Source organism: Erpetoichthys calabaricus, chromosome 8 (genome assembly GCF_900747795.2).
Source record: "Erpetoichthys calabaricus chromosome 8, fErpCal1.3, whole genome shotgun sequence".
NCBI lineage: Eukaryota > Metazoa > Chordata > Cladistia > Polypteriformes > Polypteridae > Erpetoichthys > Erpetoichthys calabaricus.
Window position 1 is genome coordinate 1,870,788 of NC_041401.2, and position 21,803 is coordinate 1,892,590.

Sequence of the window (21,803 nt, forward strand, 5' to 3'; positions counted from 1 at the left end):
CGTGTACAGGGGGGGCATGTGAGGCATTTTGGTAAAGTTTACCTAATAAAAAGTATAGAACGGGTCCAATATGACAAAAGAAGCACCAAAAGAGGAATCGAATGTTGAGCACAAAAGACATGGAAGGTTTCTCCGTGTACTCAGATAGAGAGGTGCACCATGGGTAACCTTCTAATTGAACATGAATTAGTGAGAGGGTGGCGACCTCCGAAGCCCCACCCACCAACCACAACAGCATCCCTAGCGACAGGATATGAAGTGGTGGCACCTGGGATATACACAATGGTTCAAAATGAAATTACACAACGCAAACTAAGCTTGGACGTGTGAATCAAGAAAACGGGGCTGTTTGACCAACAAGGGGCTTCTACTGGCATAATTTCACCCAATAAGAGGCGCAAGAAATGATCAAAACAGGCATCCCATAACAACAAGAGCATGGACAGGTAAGGAAGAAGCCCCATGCTACCTGGACCACTGAGTATGGAAGTTACAGACCCCTGAAAGTATTGGAACAGCAAGGCCAATTCATTTGTTTTTGTTGTCACTTTGAGTTTGAGATCAAAAGATGAACACGAGACGAGGGTTCAGAGCTTCAGCGAGCCGATAAACATCTCGACGTCTTCAACAATCCAGAAGATGTCACCTTTTGTAGCAGACCCCTGTCCACAGTGTCTTAGTCTAGGACCAGGGGTGTCCTGTTTAAACCCTCTGACTGCGACTTCTCAATTCTTTGACCGGCGGCGAGCTCATGTGTTGTTAAAAGGGACAAACCAACATGAGGACCACAGAGCTGTCTATGGGCAAAAGGCTGAGAAAAGACGGAGAATCAGTCCGAGGAACTGCACAAGCCAATGGACCAATAATCTGGAATGTTCTGAAAAAGGAAGAAGCCACTGGAGTCCTGAACAACTGTCATCAGACGGGTCGGCCGAGGGAAACAGCAGCAGCTGAAGACAGAAACATGGAGAGAGCTGTGAAGAAAAGCCCAAAAACAGGGGACAGTGACGGGGCAGCAGTGAAGGCGCCAAAGACTTCAAGAGCAGAACTATAGAGGCCACATCACAAGAGTAGTAAGAATCAGAGAGCCAGATTGGATGAGCCACAAGTTTTATGGACTGAGGAGACCAAGATGAACGTCTGCCAAAATGATGTAAAGTCCAAAGTGAGGAGGGAGACGGGATCTGCTTATGGCCTAAAACATACAAGCTCGTCTGTCAGAATCATGCGTTGGGCTAGGATGGCTGCTTCAAGAGCAGGCTCACCAATCTGATGTTCAGGGTAAATTTCACAAACATCTTCACACTGAGGACCACAGACAGGTGGAACAAGTGACCATGTAGTGTGGTAGACAGTAAGACTTTAAGGACCTTCACAACTCGACCTGATGTCATCTGGAGGAGTTAAGTGGATGGGACTGGCGAGCGTTGCTGGGTTCAGATGGCCTGTTCTCGTCTAAATCGTTCTGATGTTCTAACAAAACTCATGATGGCAGCAGAAGAATGACATCAGACATCTACAGAAATATTCTGTCTGCCAATTTACAGGGAAACGCATCCCAACTCATCAGTTTGAACTTCATCATGCAGCGAGACAAGGATCCCAACAACACTTGCAGCTCAATAAAGGACTGGCCAAGTCAATCGCCAGAACTTAACCCAAATGAATATGAAGGGGAACAAACAACAACTGAGAGAGGCTGAGCGGTCACAGCTTGGACAAGCAGAACAAAAGAAGAAACCAACCCTGTGGTGATGCTGAGGAGTCGCAGGCTTCAAGCAATTGCAACCAAATCTGACGTCTTATTTACGTGAACTTACTGTAGGACATTCTGTTCCTCTACTTTTGCATGCCTAAAATAAAATGGAGGGTCGGCTCCACAGGCTGCTGTCTTCTGCCTTATTGAACACACCCAGATGTCCACACCATAACTCTGGTCTCGTGCTCATCTTGAGGTCTCAAACCCAAATGTCTACAAATGAATTGGCCTCACCATTCAAATCCCTTTGGACAGGAGGGTACTTGATCTTCCATACCTGGTCAGGTGAGTAAAGGACAGCATCCTGGCACTCCAGACGAGAGGAGTAAAAGTCAAGAGGACTCGAGTACCTGGCTGGACAGGTGGCCTTATACTTCTGGTTGAAGCTGAAGTCAGTCTCTCCTCCTTTTCTGCTCTGAACTCCTTTGCGCCTCGGTCCAAACTGGCACTCCATCACAATTGCCCTGCTGCCTGCTCACGTTAACAAAGCACAACAAGCTTATTTTAGCCTAAATCGGCCAAGTGCCACCCGCCTGGCCCATCACGCTCTCTTACCTGCATTTACAAATGGTATCCCATCGTACGGTACATACTGGGACTTCCACATGAGCCGGGTGGCGGGCTTGGCAGGACTTGGCGACTGCCTCGTGCCCCACACGCTCTGCGTCAATTGCTTGTGTAGTGCCAGCACGCTCTCCAGCTCGGAATCGTTCACGCAGTACCCACGATACGAATCCCCGATTTTCTGATAATGAGATGAAAGATGTAGAAATGGTTAGTCGGGCGCAGACCCCGAATGCATCGACAAGAAGCAGGCAGCAAATATCAAGCACCAACCTCACAGCTACGCAGTCTTCGGGCCCAGGCGGGGGCACTGGGGGGCAGGGGCTGTGGAGGTGCCAGGAAGCAGCTGTCAGCACTGTGTGGTCAAAACATGGGAGGGGGGGGACACAAAGAGTCAGTGAGTCATCTTGAGAGAAAGAAAAAGCGTGCGTTACATGGGCAGACACTAGGGGGCAGCGAGACTGGAAGGCAGACAGGGAATACTGCGAGCCTAACTGGGGAAGACAATGGGGGCACACAGCGGGTTAACAAGTAGAACGAGAAGACATTATGGAGGACACCAGGGTCACTCAGGGCCTCATGGAGTTCACTGCAGACACAAACTGGAAGACCGGGAGGCACAATGGAATAGGAGACTGGGGCCTGTGGGAGCATAACTGGGTGGAGAGACGGAATCAAATATCTGGGAGACAGCAAACCAGCTGTAAAGGGTTCAACAGGTAGCAACACTGGAATTCTGGGATTAAACCAGGATGACACTACTGAAATATTGTGAGCTTAACTGGGAGAGACACTGGGGGTCAGGAGCTGAGCCATGAGGGGTCTCTGAAATGTGACTGGGGACTTGATGGGAGTGTGGTGTGAACATTGGGAACAATCTGAACTGGGAGGTGCTATGGTGGTGGGTGAACTGGGGTGCTAAGTGGGGTCGTGCCAGGAGTAGCTAGGATTGCAGAAGAAGACAAGTGACCAAAATGTGAGAGGACTCAGAATGAGCCATGGCTGAGCTGGAAAAGGAACTCTGGAGATAAGCTGGAATTGTGTGTCTGAACCACTGGGAATTCAGGGCCTCAGCCCTGACCATTTCACACAACTGGGCAGGACCCACCTGAGCACTTCATTTTTGATGAGGGTGGTCAAGGACAAATTAGATGCCACATCTTCAGCATGGGACAGCTTCTCTTCAGGGCAACCTGGGGAGCAGAAAGGTGACAAGTTCTGTGAGACACGTCTGCAAGTGGGAAGTGCTGCGACGAAAAGGAACCCGAGTCTCACCTCTTGAGTCCTGCTCCTGTCCTGGCGGTACCAACACCTGGGGAGACGGGATGACATGTAGAACCTGGCCATTCTCAGACTGGCCGGCAACAATCATCTGTGGGCATAGAAAGTGAGACTTGGGACTTTCAAAAAGCCTTAATAATAATAATAATTCTTTGCATTCATATAGCGCTTTTCTTACTACTCAAAGCGCTCAGCAATTGCAGGTTAAGGGCCTTTCCTTGCTCAACGGCCCAACAGAGCAGAGTCCCTATTGGCATTTACGGGATTCGAACCGGCAACCTTCTGATTGCCAGTGCAGATCCCTAACCTCAGAGCCACCACTCCGCCTTTGACTCAGAGGTCCCACACTGAAGATTTATTCTAAAACTAGAAGCTGCAAGCATCAGAGGTGGCCTACAAACGTGGGTCTCAAGGTGGACAACATGCAGGAGACAAAGACTACAGGAAAGAGCAGGTCATCAGTGGAGTCCCTCAGGGGTCTCTCTTTGTCTGATGTACATTAATGTCACTGATTCTAGAAAACTTGTGAAATTCACAGATGACACTAACACTGGAGGAATGGCAGACCTGGACGAGCTTCAGCACTGGGCGAACAGTCGGAAAATGGAGTTAAATGTAGAAAAGTGCAAAGTGCTACAAGTGGGCAAAAGGAACAAAAGTTATAAATACAAGATGGGGAACACTGAGTTACGAGAAGCAATCTGTGAAAAAGGATTTAGGGATCTACGTTGACACAACACTTTCATCATCTAAGCAGTGTGCAGAAACGAGCAAGAAGGTACTGTACATAAAATGTTAGGTTACATCATAAAAAATGTTCAATAGAAATTAAGGGACATTAGGCTCAGACTACATAACACACTAACGAGACCACATCTTGAGTCCTGGTCACCACAAGAGAGACACAGCAGCACCTGAAGCCATGCAGAGGAGAGCAACCAAGGGCATCTCAGAGCTTGAGGACACAAACTACTGTGACAGACTCTGAGCAGAGGAGACTGCAGGGGGACCTCATCCAGGTCTTCAAAATCCTCAGAGGCATTGATAAAGGGGAGCCAGAGGAATGCTGCCAGCTTAATGGTAAATCATGCACTCGAGGACACTGGTGGAAATGAAAGGGAAGGGCACTTGGGACTAAAGACAAAAAACAGTCCTTCAGTCAAACAGTTGTGGGAATCTGAATAAACGACTGAGACGTGGAGTTGTAGCAGAGACCTTGAGGACCTTTAAGAAGGATCTGGATGAGATACGTAGACAGCTCAGTCATCAGCTAAACAACAAGCCTGATGGACTAAATGGTCTCCTCTCGTTTGTCAAATTTCTTATGAGACTTTCAACCTCAACCAGCACAGCACAGCAAGCCAAGCAAGCCAAGCACTGGCATGAGAGTCTTCTACTTACCATTCGCTCACACTTGATGGGCTGTCCATTCTGGTCAAAGATGTGAAACTCGGCACTCTGCTGGCTTGGAAATGTTTGCTCGACAGAAGTCTGAGAAACGCAAGGACTGCTGCTGATCTGGACAGTGATGGGCAGCAAGGCAATGGGATTTGGGCGCTCCTGGGCTGGCTCACTGGGCAAGACACTGGGCAAGACACTGGGCAGCTGCAAAAGTCAGATAGACAGATAAGTAAGATGATTAGCAGATAGATTGATAGATAGATATGAAAGGCACTATATAACAGATATGAAAGGCACTAAATAATTGACTGATAGATAGATAGATAGATAGATAGATAGATAGATAGATAGATAGATAGATATGAAAGGCACTATATAATTAATAGATGGATATGAAAAGCACTATAACAGATATGAAAGGAACAACATAATAGATATGAAAGGCACTTAATAATTGATAGATAGATAGATAGATAGATAGATAGATAGATAGATAGATAGATAGATAGATAGATAGATAGATAGATGTGAAAGGCACTATATGATAGATAGATAGATGTGAAAGGCACTATATGATAGATAGATAGAGATAGATACATAGATATGAAATGCACTATATAATTAATAGATGGATATGAAAAGCACTATAATAGATATGAAAGGAACAACATAATAGATATGAAAGGCACTAAATAATTGACAGATAGATAGATAGATGTGAAAGGCACTATATGATAGATAGATAGATAGATGTGAAAGGCACTATATGATAGATAGATAGATAGATAGATAGATAGATAGATAGATAGATAGATAGATGTGAAAGGCACTATATGATTGATAGATAGATAGATAGATAGATAGATAGATGTGAAAGGCACTATATGATTGATAGATAGATAGATAGATAGATAGATAGATAGATAGATAGATAGATATGTAAGGCAGTATATAATAGATATATAGTACTTTATTTGTCCCAAGGGAAAATGTAGCCTTTTATAAAAGCTCAAGAAATATAGAAATATTAAAACAAACAACAATCTCCTCCCAGCTCAAACTCATGAGAATTACAAAAAGGAAGAACAACTACTGACTTGGCTAAAGACAAGAGAGCACTCAGCGTGGGGCACCATAAAGGCGCATTGCCATAGACATGAAGGAGCTCCAATGGTCTTCCTTGAAACTCATCTGCTGGTTACAAGTCCTCAAAGGTGGTGTGTGTCAGGCGGAGGATGTGCAGCACTGTTCATGCATCATGGCACTCTGATCTGTCACCATTCACTGTTCCATCACTTCCTCCAGTGGGCCCAGAGAACCTGCCTTTGTAATCAACTTGTCGCTTCAGTGGGCTTCTCTTTTAGGGATGTGGCCGGCCCAGCACACAACACTGGCTATCACAGAACATATAAAGGATGACAGTACCCACATTGTGTCCTCTTCTCTGTCCCAATACATCCCATTAGAGTAGTCCTTGTGGTGCTCCATTGCTGCTCACACAATCCCTGAGCCTGACAGACTATGTATGGTCTGACGGCCAGATAGTCCATTATTCAGAGCAAAACAGGCTTGTTCACCTACATATCCCTGTGCTTACCCCTTAACTGAGATGGCTTTGGAGAAATCAGAACACATTATCCTCAGTGACAGAATACCCAGGAGGCAGGGGATACCACAAAATTGGTCAGCACGGGTCTTACGGACTTAACAACCAACTCCTTCCCACACCATGGTTCTCCCATACTTAGCTTTCTCAGCTGATCACCAGTTATGGATGGCTCATTCTGATGGTCAGAGGTGGTCTCATTACTGGCCATACCAGTTGAGGTAATAGGAGTTGTTAATGTGGCAGAGATGGCGAGGGGTGGCTGGCCAATGGAAGAATGAAGTAAGTAAAGGAACTGGTAGGAGGGTGCTGGCTTTGTCCACATTCCATTCCAGTACTCAAGTCCTGGATCACCCAAGTTCAGTAGTGATGCCCACTCCATGCCACACAAGTTTCATGTTATTCTGAGTTAAGTCTACTTTCAATTTTAGAAAAGCAGAAGCGTTGTCAGCAGCAGAGTCTGGTCAGATTAAACAGCACCAGACTTGGCATTAGAAGCCCTGACTAACCATGAAGATCTGACCAATAAGGGGAATGGCTTGGCAGTGAGATGGCAGAACAGAGCTAAAGCTCCTTTAGAAACAGGGATACCTCCACATTATTCAAAATAGTGCAACAGAATAATTGGTCCCTTGGATGGAATAAGCCAGCATGGTGAACCAATGAGCGCTCGAAGTGACTGGACTGCTGGAAGCCCACTTGCACAGTGTGTCCCTCCAGGGGACAGCAGAACTTCACATAAGAGAATAAGCAGGAAAAAGAAGCAAATGACACACCTGGCAATCAGCTCCTAGAAGTTCGCTCAGGATCACATCCGTATAGACTTTATTCTCGCCATCATCCTCTTCCATGTCCCATCAACCTGCACGACAGGAACAACTTAGTCTCAGAACTACTGGAAAAACAATCAACCTGCCCTGCTGCCTCAATGGTGTCAGCAGTGGGATGTGGGCCTGTGTTGGACACACTTACTGAACAGGCAGCAGAGATTCTCAAATCACCTACGTCTCTTCTTCTTGCACAATAATGTGAGGTGTGAGTGTGTAGACTGGGAGAGGAGCGCACCACTGGATGCTTCCTGAAGGACCCGGCCGTCCAATGAGTGGTGTAGACAAGACACCTACCAAAAACACCAGTATGTTCAAAATACAAAGAAAGGACGATGAACTGTAACACATGTAAGAAGAGTGCAAGAGTGGATCCCATGGGATGTTGAAAAGTGCTTTACCATCTAAAAGACAGATCAGGGAGGGATCATCATGGATACCTGGGGCCCAACTGTTTGTCTGGTAGAGTGGCTCACCCACCTGCCCACCCTACCACCACTGAACCTTCACCGCCGTTCTACTTCTAGGTTTAAGTTGCAATTGAACCAGTCCATGGCACGGTGGCGCTGTGGTAGCGCTGCTGCCATGCAGTTAGGAGACCCGTCTGGGTTTGCTTCCCGGGTCCTCCCTGCATGGAGTTTGCATGTTCACCCCATGTCTACGTGGGTTTCCTCCCACAGTCCAAAGACATGCAGGTTAGGTGGATTGGCGATCCTAAATTGTCCCTAGTGTGTGCTTGTTGTGTGGGTGTGAGTGTGCCCTGCGGTGGGCTGGCACCCTGTGCCTTGTGCCCAGTGTTGGCCGGGATTGGCTCCAGGAGACCCCCGTGACCCTGTTGCTAGGATATAGAGGGTTGGATCATGGATAGATGGATGAACCAGTCCAGGGCATCTTTCAAGTCATGGTCATGGACCCTCATGATAACAGATGCCAGGCCAATGCCCCCTGAAGCAGCCCCAGTGTTCCTTACACACCGGCTCAAGTGCTACCACCTACACCACATTGGGGCCCCAATTTATTTTCTTGTACTAGAGCCCATCAAATTCTAGTTAAGCCAATGGATGTGGGTCTCTCTTGCCAAGTCACAACCCTCAAAACTCGTGTTGCATGACATCAATTTCTTGATGATATATAAGCAGACGCCACTCAAGGACCCCAGTAATGATGCCTACTTTCTAAATCCTTTGATTAGTGATCTCGGTGGAACATTGGCACATCACACAACTTCTCAGAGGGGATGCCAAACCTGACGCCTGAGGCCATCAGATTGCGTGACTAGAAACTGCATGGCACGTGTCACAAACATGCGCAAGGGAGACAGCTTGAGGGGCCAATCCAAGGTAATTCCACGCCAGGCCAGGACAGGGGGCGGTGGGGTGGGGTGCATTAATCTTTCCTCTGATATTCCTGCAGATCAAATACTGGAAATTCTGCCCGTGTCAGATGACGTCACTTCTGCCAACCTATTTTAAAAGCAAAACCACCTCTACTCGTATTTAGTTCTGTTTTGGACTCGGACCTGTTCACAACTTTACGTGTATTTACCCGCTTTCTGCCAGGGATTAAGTATACGGGCGGCTGCCCCAAACCTTTTTCGGTGTGTCAAGGCTGATTATTTTCACACACGACTCTGTGACGACGTTCCAGCGGCTTCACATTTCTCAAGTATCGCCAGCTCACAACATTCTGATAACCAATAACATGTTACCTGATGGAGCCGCTGCTGTATGAAGGGTTTACGGGTACGGCAAGTTAAGCCACAATCCTGGCCCTTTTTCTTCCTTTGTTCTACTCTGTTGTGGTACGTAAAACACAAGACATCAGACAGACGGGTCTCTCTACTATTTGTGAGGTCCACAGCTCCCATGTTGCTTATTTCTTGATGCTGCACCATATGCATTGTATTTGTGGGGTGGGCCCTCTTCGAGCCCACCCCTATGACTTAAGACAATGGCAAACCTGTTTGATTTTGTCTGGTCCAGTCGCCGAGTCGCTGGGGATATCAGACTACATGAGCACTGTCTTAATAAGATTATATCAATGAAGTCTGTGACTGAAAGGTCCTTACAGAACATACTCAAGAGGAAGGTTACGTAGCCCCCTTTACACCCACCTGTTATGCCGTCTTGTAGTGCCAACACCAGCTCTGCCCTCGCCTCACCGTCTAAAACAACTGTACATTTCAATGTTTCTTCACGCCTCAGATTGAGCGTCTCTATTATACAGCGCCCCTCACTTGGCGGCCCATCTCAGAGTCATCACGGACGTCCACTGGCTCGTCGATTCCTTTGGGCCGTCCTCTGCCTCCAGTCCTCCAAAATCACCAACTAGAATAAAGAAACACAAGAGAAATTCTTAGAGAGTAGGGAGACTTGCGAGTACTGATCCTGCAGGGGGCGATATTACCAGTAAGTACCTGACCAGCACAACCAGTTTACCTGCACAAGTAAAAACATTTAGAAGCTGAAATAAAAGTGCAGGCCCAGACCCTGCAGATGGCCTTTAGCTCGACTGCTGCCCAGTGCAGGACAGACTGTATTGTCCATTTTGCCTGGAACACAAGTCCTTGGTTTAAACGGCCGCTGCCAGACACTCTTAGTATGAGCTTCTTCTTGACCTTGAGCTGATAAAACAACCAATCAGAAGCCAAGTGACCTCCCAGAGACGGCTCTTCAAGGTGCCATCTAAACCAGGGGTGGGCAATGTCGGTCCTGAAGGCCCATTAGTGTAATAAAATAAAATGCTTAAGTAAATGATATTATGTTTTTTGATATTATTTTGATATTATTCTTTATTTAGAAAATGCATCTGTTAGACACAGGAAAGCTGAATTGTTCTTCTTTAGGGCCCCCTCTGCAACGTACACAAATCAGAAAGGGCAAACATAAAATGAAATGCACAGGTAAACGATATTAGGCTTTTTATACAGTGCATCCGGAAAGTATTCCCAGCGCTTCATCACTTTTTCCACATTTTGTTATGTTACAGCCTTATTCCAAAGTGGATTAAATTCATTTTTTTCCTCAGAATTCTACACACAACATCCCATAATGACAACGTGAAAAAAGTTTACTTGAGGTTTTTGCAAATTTATTAAAAATAAAAAAATTGAGAAAGCACATGTACATAAGTATTCACAGCCTTTACCATGAAGCTCAAAATTGAGCTCAGGTGCATCCTGTTTCCCCAGATCATCCTTGAGATGTTTCTGCAGCTTCATTGGAGTCCACCTCCATGACTGGACATGATTTGGAAAGGCACACACCTGTCTATAGAAGGTCCCACAGTTGACAGTTCATGTCAGAGCACAAACGAAGCATGAAGTCAAAGGAATTGTCTGTAGACCTCCGAGACAGGATTGTCTCCAGGCACAAATCTGGGGAAGGTTACAGAAAAATTTCTGCTGCTTTGAAGGTTCCAATGAGCACAGTGGCCTCCATCATCCGTAAGTGGAAGAAGTTCGAAACCACCAGGACTCTTCCTAGAGCTGGCCGGCCATCTAAACTGAGCGATCGGGGGAGAAGGGCCTTAGTCAGGGAGGTGACCAAGAACCCGATGGTCACTCTGTCAGAGCTCCAGAGGTCCTCTGTGGAGAGAGGAGAACCTTCCAAAAGGACAACCATCTCTGCAGCAATCCACCAATCAGGCCTGTATGGTAGAGTGGCCAGACGGAAGCCACTCCTTAGTAAAAGGCACATGGCAGCCTGCCTGGAGTTTGCCAAAAGGCACCTGAAGGACTCTCAGACCATGAGAAAGAAAAAATTCTCTGGTCTGATGAGACAAACATTGAACTCTTTGGTGTGAATGCCAGGCGTCACGTTTGGAGGAATCCAGGCACCGCTCATCACCAGGCCAATACCATCCCTACAGAGAAGCATGGTGGTGGCAGCATCATGCTGTGGGGACTGGGAGACTAGTCAGGATAAAAGGAAAGATGACTGCAGCAATGTACAGACACATCCTGGATGAAAACCTGCTCCAGAGCGCGCTTGACCTCAGACTGGGGCGACGGTTCATCTTTCAGCAGGACAACGACCCTAAGCACACAGCCAAGATATCAAAGGAGTGGCTTCAGGACAACTCTGTGAATGTCCTTGAGTGGCCCAGCCAGAGCCCAGACTTGAATCCGATTGAACATCTCTGGAGAGATCTTAAAAAGGCTGTGCACCGACGCTTCCCATCCAACCTGATGGAGCTTGAGAGGTGCTGCAAAGAGGAATGGGCAAAACTGGCCAAGGATAGGTGTGCCAAGCTTGTGGCATCATATTCAACAAGACTTGAGGCTGGAATTGCTGCCAAAGGGGCATCGACAAAGTATTGAGCAAAGGCTGTGAATACTTATGGACATGGGATTTCTCAGTTTTGTTATTTTTAATAAATTTGCAAAAACCTCAAGTAAACCTTTTTCATGTTGTCATTATGGGGTGTTGTGTGTAGAATTCTGAGGAAAAAAATGAATTGAATCCATTTTGGAATAAGGCTGTAACATAACAAAATGTGGAAACAGTGATGAAGCGCTGGGAATACTTTCTGGATGCACTGTAAGTAAGGAGAACATAAAAAGCCACTACAGAAGCGGAACTTTGCTCTCCTGCCATGCAATGTGGAATCCATGTACTCATCTGTGACTGAATAAAGAGCGACTGACTGAACTATTCCTGCCTTCCTCGGTGGGGTTACTTCCACACATTCATTCTTTTAAAAAACAACTTCAGACTTGTGTGACATTCGGCCTCCTCTTTCAGTCTTCCTCTCCGCCCAGATGCTCAGTATAACTGGTGTGTGTGTGTGTGTTACATCATAAATTATATTCTTTGTTCAGGTTTTTCTCGTAGTATTGAATTTCTCATTTTACTCTGCTTTGTTGTCTTTTATTTATTCTATTTAGTGTGTTGTATATCCTGTATCTGTCTGTTTTAATGTTCGATTTAGGAAACATCTCTATCCAATGTTACATACCCCTGCTATTTCGTTACAAGACTCTGTGAAGTACCCTGAGCACGGCAAAGGCGCTATATAAATAAACTATTACCAATTTAACCCTTATGCCATCTTTGGGTCAAATTGGACTCGGGTTTTGTATTTGAATTCAGTAAAAACACCTTACATTTTGAGAAGGGTCTAGCTGCGGCTTGCAGTACCTATGACACAGACCAGGAAAATGCCCACACTGCCAGTCACAAAATGCCCCTTGACTCAGATAACCCTCCTACAGCCCTAATCCTAACCACAGTGGAACGGGGCCCTAGTGCTGGGCGGTCTGACCAAAATTCTACAGCACGGTATTTTTCAAAATGATCTCGCTTTCACGGTTTTCCCATTCATGAGTGGATGTTAACCACATTTTCCACTGCAATTACTGCAGCAGAATGGCTAAGAATGACCTGCTCCACTGTCGTGAGAATTGTACAAAAGGACATGTTAATGGGCACACAAGTATTAAAGACGGTTTGCATGGCCCATAAAGTGATAGTCGGGGTGGCACTAATGGAGAAGGAATGACACTGCATGACAGCTGCACTCCAAATACAGAAACTTTTTATTGAACAATGTTTGCAAACAACTTAAACTATAATTTTAACAACATACTTTTAACCATCCAAAGAGGCTTTTAGACTTAGTTAAATATCCAGAGTTGTATTGCACTGAACATGTCTTAGAAAAGGAATAAATCTTTCTATATAATACGCTACTGTGGCTGTCTGTTTGTCTGTCGAGGATTTTAAATCCCCTGTCACTCGCAAACCATTTGGAATTATTGACCGGAAATGTGCTCCACATACAGGTGCTGGTCATAAAATTAGAATATCATGACAAAGTTGATTTATTTCAGTAATTCCATTCAAAAAGTGAAACTTGTATATTAGATTCATTCATTACACACAGACTGATGTATTTCAAATGTTTATTTCTTTTAATGTTGATGATTATAACTGACAAGTAATGAAAGTCCCAAATTCAGTATCTCGGAAAATTAGAATATTGTGAAAAGGTTCAATATTGAAGACACCTGGTGCCACACTCTAATCAGCTAATTAACTCAAAAGCCTTTAAATGGTCTCTCAGTCGAGTTCTGTAGGCTACACAATCATGGGGAAGACTGCTGACTTGACAGTTGTCCAAAAGACGACCATTGACACCTTGCACAAGGAGGACAAGACACAAAAGGTCATTGCTAAAGAGGCTGGCTGTTCACAGAGCTCTGTGTCCAAGCACATTAATAGAGAGGTGAAGGGAAGGACAAGATGTGGTAGAAAAAAGTGGACAAGCAATAGGGATAACCGCACCCTGGAGAGGATTGTGAAACAAAAGCCATTCAAAAATGTGGGGGAGATTCACAAAGAGCGGACTGCAGCTGGAGTCAGTGCTTCAAGAACCACCAGGCACAGACGTATGTAAGACATGGGTTTCAGCTGTCACATTCCTTGTGTCAAGCCACTCTTGAACAAGAGACAGCGTCAGAAGCGTCTCGCCTTTGGACTGCTGCTGAGTGGTCCAAAGTTATGTTCTCTGATGAAAGTAAATTTTGCATTTCCTTTGGAAATCAAGGTCCCAGAGTCTGGAGGAAGAGAGGAGAGGCACAGAATCCACGTTGCGTGAGGTCCAGTGTAAAGTTTCCACAGTCAGTGATGGTTTGGGGTGCCATGTCATTTGCTGGTGTTGGTCCATTGTGTTTTCTGAGGTCCAATGTCAACGCAGCCGTCTACCAGGAAGTTTTAGAGCACTTCATGCTTCCTGCTGCTGACGAACTTTATGGAGATGCAGATTTCATTTTCCAACAGGACCTGGCACCTGCACACAGTGCCAAAGCTACCAGTACCTGGTTTAAGGACCATGGTATCCCTGTTCTTGATTGGCCAGCAAACTCGCCTGACCTTAACCCCATAGAAAATCTATGGGGTATTGTGAAGAGGAAGATGCAATACGCCAGAGCCAACAATTCAGAAGAGCTGAAGGCCACTATCAGAGCAACATGGGCTCTCATAACACCTGAGCAGTGCCACAGACTGATCGACTCCATGCCACGCCGCATTGCTGCAGTAATCCAGGACAAAGGAGCCCCAACTAAATATTGAGTGCTGTTCATGCTCATACTGTTCATGTTCATACCTTTCAGTTGGCCAACATTTCTAAAAATCCTTTTTTTGCATTGGTCTTAATTGATATTCTAATTTTCCGAGATACTGAATTTGGGACTTTCATTAGTCGTCAGTTATAATCATCAACATTAAAAGAAATAAACATTTGAAATACATCAGTCTGTGTGTAATGAATGAATCTAATATACAAGTTTCACTTTTTGAATGGAATTACTGAAATAAATCAACTTTGTCATGATATTCTAATTTTATGACCAGCACCTGTATACTACATGATGTCTACTCTCTGATTTCGGGGTGATGACTGACCTCCAAGGTTATTCCTCTTTTTATTTTTATTTAATTTTATTGTAGAATCAACTCTCAGCAGCGGCCAGCAGGGCGGCGTGTGGCACATGAGTATGGGCGGCGTTCTCATTCACCTTTGCTGTCACTTCCCCTAACTCTTCATATCTCAAATCATTCTTGAAGACTTAAGTGAAAAATTAAAGGAAAACGTACTAAGGAATTGCAACACAAACACGGACTTAATCAGTTTTAATACGAAAAGATGCCAACGAAAGAAGAGAAGAAGTGGGCTGCTAGGGTGGAGAGAAGAAGAGCTGCTCAGAAAGGGGCAAGCGCATCAAACTCTGAGCAAACGAATAATAAACGTACAGAGAAAGAAAGAGGATGAAAACTAGGAATACTCGAGTCAAACGTATTCACTGCACGTCATCGTTACAGCAGTGCTTGCGCCGTTACTGGTAGTCAATATTTTTTGTAAACCAACTACACTTTCTGTTCATGTTACCAATCTCTGCCCACTGACACATTCGCTATATGGATTGTAATGGCGTTGGTTATCTCATAGGCAGCACCTCTAGCAAACACGTCTGACTCGAGTGTCCTCCAGCTTTTTCAGTTGTACCTGCCAGTCTTACTTCCACACATTCATGGCACTCCAAAACATGTTTGTGGCTACAGTGGTGGCCTCTGGCGACAACTTTAGCTCGAAAGCATTTGCAGCAAATAGTTGTTTGGTCCACATCAAGGTATCTCCAGACAACAGACATGGCTCCTTTTTTTTTTTTTCCAGCAACAGTACTTCTGTGTCATCGAGTTCAACTTTATCGTCTGCTACGGCTTCAGTTTCAGAATGTTCTCTGTCCATTTTCACCGCTCAATACCGCCACTAATGCATGTTCTCTGTTGCACGCGTGCTTAGCGGTGTAGCAGTGAAAAAGGTCCCCTCTTAAACAATTTCCCACTGCGCCATGTTCTGAATGTTGTTTATACCAGTGTTGCTGTAGAAGAAGAATCCATATCATAAAAATAAAAAACGGCTTTCGGGTATGAAGCGGTATACCTCCCAGCACTACAGGGCCCTCATACTAATTATAGACTAAAGCAACAGGTGTTATGTGATAGGAGGTCAGTCAAGTACAGTCATATGAAAAAGTCTGTGACCCCCTCTCAGCCTGCATAATAATTGACTCTCCTTTCAACACTAAAGATATCAGTGGTATGTCTTTCATTTCTTAGGAGTACTGCGGTGTTTTCCGAACAAAGATTTTTAGTGACGCCGTATTTAGTTGTATGAAATTAAATCAAATGTGAAAAACTGGCTGTGCACAAATGTGGGTCCCCTTGTCATTGTGCTGATTTGAATGCCTGTCACTGCTCAATGCTGATTGGTGTGATGAGCTCATTAAGCCTTGAACTTCATAGACAGGTGTGTCCCATCAGGAGATACAAAGGGATTTAAGGTGGTCAATTACAAGTTGTGCTTCCTTCCCTTTGACTCTCCTCTGAAGAGTGACAGCATGGAAACCCTAAGAACAACTCTCCGAAGATCTGAAAACAAAGATTGTTGAGTCTCCTGGTTTAGGGGAAGGCTACAAAAAGCCATCTCAGAGGTTTAAACTGTCAGTTTCTGTAACTGTAAGGAATGGAATCAGGAAATGGAAGGCCACAGGCACAGTTGCTGTTAAACCAGCAGGTCTGGCAGGCCAAGAAAAATACAGGAGCGGCACAAGAGCAGGATTGTGAGAATGGTGACAGACAACCCACAGATAACCTCCAAAGACCTGCAAGAACATCTCACTGCAGATGGTGTATCTGTACATCGTTCTACAATTCAGCACATCTGTATGGCAGGGTGATGAGAGAGAAGCCCTTTCTGTACTCACACCACAGACAGAGTCGCTTGTTGTATGCCAAAGCTCATTTAGACAAGCCAGATTAATTTGGAAACAAAGTGCTTTGGACTGATGAGACACAAGTTGAGTTATTTGGTCAGAACAAAAAGCGCTTTGCATGGCGGAAGAAGAACACCGCATTCCAAGAAAAACACCTGCTACCTACTGTCACATTTGGTGAGGTTCCATCATGCTGTGGGGGTGTGTGGCTAATTCAGGGACTGGGGCCCTTGTTAAAGTCGAGGGTCGGATCAATTCAACCCAATATCAACAAATTCTTCAGGATAATGTTCAAGCATCAGTCACAAAGTTGAAGTTACGCAGGGGTTGGATATTCCAACAAGACAATGACCCAAAACACAGTTGGAAATCTACAAAGGCATTCATGCAGAGGGAGAAGTACAATGTTCTGGAATGGCCGTCAGAGTCGCCTGACTTGAATATCATCGAAAATCTAGGGGATGATTTGAAGCAGGCTGTCCATCAAATTGAACTGAACTGGAGAGATTTTGTATGAAGAATGGCCAACAATACCTCCATCCAGACACTAATCAATGGCTATAGGAGGACAGCGTCTAGAGGCTCACATAAGTATTGATGTCATATCTCTGCCCACATTTATGCACCTGTCTAATTTTGTGATGATGCATATTGCATATTTTCTGTTAATCCAATAAACTTAATGTCACTGCTGAAATCCTACTGTCTCCATAAGGCATGTCAGATATTAAAAGGAAGTTGCTACTTTGAAAGCTCAGCAAGAACTGGTCACTAATGAAGAAGATGGTTAGAATGAAAACCTGCAGCCACTGCGGCCTTCCAGGACTGGAGTTTGTCACCCGTGGTCTATGTGAAGTGCTTTGAGTAGGTCGGAAAGGCACTATATAAATTCAATTAATTAATTAATTAATTAAATCAGGAGCATAATCAAAAAACAACTATAGTGATAAACAATACAATTACAGACTTAAAATTAAAAATATCAGTTTAAGACAAATGCAACATGACGACTACACTTTGAACATACGTTAGAAAGATAGGCAAAAACAAAATGAGGGCATTCAGGTAGAAGTATAAAGATTACAAACGCACAGGGAGCCATTCACACACAGGTACGAATATCCCAGATACACAACAAGAGGACGGCAGACAAGGAGGAGTACAAACGCTGCCATGGCGTAACAATTAGGCGTCTTCTGAGATGTGGTCAGCTGGTTTGAAAACTGGGGCGCTTATTTTACCTCCATGTACATGGAAACCTGGACATGGAGTCACAAATTCGCTATCAGGTTAGGTTCACATTCTGATTCTACAAGGTTTATTAAAACATTGAGAAAACAGGATTTAGGGATGGCGCCTGTATAAAATCCAACTTTTCACATCTTAAAATTACAATTCTCGTTGGAAGATTAGCCGTTTTATGTTCTTTTCCTTTTTCCGTGTTGTGCAGGGCCCCGAGGTGTCGACATCCTACCGAAGATTTTAAAACTAGCCGCTTTCAAGCTTATCTGCCTTGGACACCATGAGCCATGCGCAACGAGAACTTGAGAAAGAAGCAAGCAAGCGAGCGAGTGACCTCCTGTAATCAAGCTGTCTCGTGTTTGTCTCTTGTAAATTTCACTTTGATGGATACATCTGCCGTTTTTGGCCCTTCAATCTGCACTCAATAACCCATAATGAAAAAGTGAAGACATGTTTACAGAAAGGTGGGGACAAAAAACCTGAAGCAATGGAAGCCCCCCCACTAGGGTCCTAACTTCAGCTTTACAGGATGGCTTTCCATTGAGAGAAAATCATTCATGAAAACGCCCGATTAAGAAAAGCACCCAAAAAAGCTTAGTGCTTCTTAACAAACAATCCCGTGTGACACGGGGTACAAAAATCCAACTGATAACAAAGGAGTGACAACGATGTTAACAAAAAATGAAGAAATCAGCCAGACAGACGGACATTGTGCCGAGACCGATGGCCATTAACCTGGAATCATCAGCTGAGCGGCCGGCACTAAACAGAGTCGCCATGTGTTTGGAACATTAAAAAATACAGGATCTCCCTAAGGTGAGTCCACCCCTCACGTTGTTGTAAATATTTTATGATATCTTTTCATGGGACAGCACTGAAGATATGACACTTTGATACAATGTGGTCCAGGTCCAGCTTGTATCACAGTGTAAATTTGCTGTCCCCTCAAAATAACTCAACACACGGTCATTAATGTCTAAACCGCTGGCAACAAAAGTGAGTCCACCCCTAAGTGAAAAATGTCCAAATTGTCCCCAAAGTGTCAATATTTTGTGTGGCCACCATTATTTTCCAGCACTGCCTTAACTCTCTTGGGCATGGAGTTCACACTGGAATCGTCCTCCATGACGACATCACGGAGCTGGTGGATGTTAGAGACCTTGCGCTCCTCCACCTTCCCCACAGATGATCAATACGGTTTAGGTCTGGAGACATGCTTGGCCAGTCCAGCACCTTCACCCTCAGTTTCTTTAGCAAGGCAGTGGTCATCTTGGAGGTGCGTTTGGGGTCGTTATCATGTTCAGTTTCCAAAGGGAGGTGATCATGCTCTGCTTCAGTAGGTCACAGTACGTGTTGGCATTCATGGTTCCCTCAATGAACTGTAGCTCCCCAGTGCCAGCAGCTCCAAACCATGACACTCCCACCAACATGCTTGACTGTAGGCAAGACGCACTTGTCTTTGTATTCCTCACCTGGTTTTCCGCCACACACGCTTGACACCATCTGAACCAAAGAAGTTTACCTTGGTCTCATCAGACCACAGGACGTGGTTCCAGTAATCCATGTCCTTAGTCTGCTTGTCTTCAGCAATCTGTGCATCATCTTTAGAAGAGGGTTCCTTCTGGGATGACAGCCATGCAGACCAATTTGATGAAGTGTGCGGCGGGCGTATGGTCTGAGCACTGCCAGGCTTGCCCCCCACCCCTTCAACCTCTGCAGCAATACTGGCAGCACTCATATGTCGATTTTCAAAAGACAACCTCTGGATATGACGCTGAGCACGGGCACTCAACTTCCTTGGTTGACCATGGTGAGGCCTGTTAAACCGCTGGATGGTCTTGGCCAGTGTGCTGCAGCTCAGTTTCAGGGTGTTGCCAATCTTCTTGTAGCCGAGGCCATCTTTATGGAGAGCAACAATTCTTTTTTTTCAGATCCTCAGAGAGTTCTTTGCCATGAGGTGCCATGTTGAACGTCCAGTGACCAGTATGAGAGAGTGTGAGTGCGATAACACCAAATTTAACCCACCTGAGACCTTGTAACACTAATGAGTCACATGACACCAGGGAGGGAAAATGGCTCATCTGGCACAATTTGGACATTTTTCACTTAGGGGTGGACTCACTTTTGTGTCCAGCGGTTTAGACATTAATGGCTGCGTGTGGAGTTATTTTGAGGGGACAGCAAATGGACACTGTTATACAAGCTGTACACGGACTACTTTACATTGTATCAAAGTGTCACATCTTCAGTACTGTCCCATGAAAAGATATAATATTTACAAAAATGTGAGGGGTGTACTCACTTTTGTGAGATACTGTATATGAAAGGCGCTATATCCGACAGAGAGAAGCCCAGTCAACAAGAGAAAACTCCATCAGGCACACATCATCCAAACCTGCAATATCCTGGGCTGGGGCCCATCAGGCACAAAGCAGGATCAAACACAAACACATGGAGCAATTAAATCAACGCCAACCCACCAAACCTGCATGTCTTTGGACTTTAGGAGGAGGCTGGAGCACCTGGTGAAAACCCATAGGGAGAACATGCAAGGTGCCTGCGGAGAGAACCCGGGATGTGGACCCTGGCCTTCGGTCTTGTGAGGGAGCAGCGCTACCTCTGTGCCACTATGGTGCCCTCAAGAGAAAAGAGTGAAATTTAATTTGGGGTGGGCACAACTGTTAATATGCTGCCTAATAAGATATGCAGATGGCATTTCTGAGGAGCCGTCTTGACAAGTGGGCACCCAAAGTAAAAGAGCGGAGCCTCTCCCCGTCTCCGGTGTTCCCTCGAGTCGGTCTGCGATGATTCGGTTCAGCCGCACTTCACATCTGCACGGTCTGCTTCGGGCCTCCTAGCAGTTTGCTTTAAGGCTCACTATGAAAGGTGGTATATGCACCCCCTAACACCCCCCATACCCAGCCCCTCGCCTGCTCCACGTGTGCACGTCCATCACTAGCAATGCCCCGCCGCCGCTCCGTGTCACTTCTTTAACAGCCCTCATATCTCTCGTGTCTGTCCGCTCTTCTTAGCCCCCCGCCCCGTTGTCTTCGTTCGCCACCACACTGCACTGTACTGTACTGTACCCCGGCACGGCCGCTCGTGCCTTTGCCACCCCAGACTGCCAGGTCCAAGCCTCGCTACCGCCGACGCCCAGGTTCCGTATTCGCCACATCGCGGGCGCCGCAGGGACACACAGCAGCAACAGCAGAATCATCGGCGGCGGCAGCAGCGTGACCTCGTCTCCCTCATCCCTGCCGCCCACACCGCCTCCTCAGACGCAACTCGGGAGGAGCCACACACACCGGCGAGGACGGCGCACCAAAACGAGTCTACTCAACCTCGTCTTCGTTCGGCCTTCTCTCTCTCTCTCTCGGCTCGGCGTGGCGCAGCGACCATAGAAACAAAGCGCGGTCATATGGGCCTGCGAGCCACCGTATCCGGCCACCGACAACCGGAAATGGCTAGAGCGACGGTGAGAGCGGACATCTTGAAAAGGTGTGGACTTGCTAAGGTCAACGACGATACAGATTTCATTTTAAAGCTTAATTGTTATATGCGTGCTGTTGGGTTTTATCAGTGCAAATGTCAACGATGCGCACGCTGTGTGATCCTGAACTTAACGCGTGCACTGCCGAATGGACAACACGTACCACTGCTTTGGTGATTTTACTTCATCCATTTTGTAAACCCTTTAAGTCCAATTCAATTTGGAAAAGGTCTTTCTGTAAAGTTTTAATTTCTCCTTTGACTCAAATAAATTAAGGGTTAAATTTAGAGATCTGCAGGTGGGTGAGACAGTGATGTCCTGTCTGGTGGACTGCAGTTAGTGAGGCTCAAGGA

The 21,803-nt window shown here is 45.6% G+C and overlaps 1 protein-coding gene across 12 annotated transcripts in view; it reads right to left on the reverse strand.

Moving 5' to 3' along the window:
- Positions 1-21,401, reverse strand: part of carf (calcium responsive transcription factor) — a 126,017-nt gene extending 104,616 nt beyond the window's left edge. For 2 of the 12 annotated variants that reach the window (XM_028806155.2, XM_051931157.1), the window contains exons 1-3: positions 21,302-21,395; positions 9,552-9,765; positions 7,388-7,473 (exon numbers count right to left, since the gene is read on the reverse strand). In XM_028806155.2, coding sequence (XP_028661988.1) covers positions 7,388-7,462 — 75 coding nt within the window. In that variant the 5' untranslated portion in view covers positions 7,463-7,473; positions 9,552-9,765; positions 21,302-21,395. Of the gene's footprint in view, positions 1-2,109; positions 2,231-2,314; positions 2,505-2,596; positions 2,679-3,431; positions 3,517-3,598; positions 3,696-5,005; positions 5,210-7,387; positions 7,474-9,551; positions 9,766-21,265 lie in introns of all 12 variants that reach the window. The other 10 variants (XM_051931158.1, XM_051931168.1, XM_051931163.1 and 7 more) reach the window with 10 other exon arrangements.
- Between the last annotated feature and the right edge of the window lie 402 nt (positions 21,402-21,803).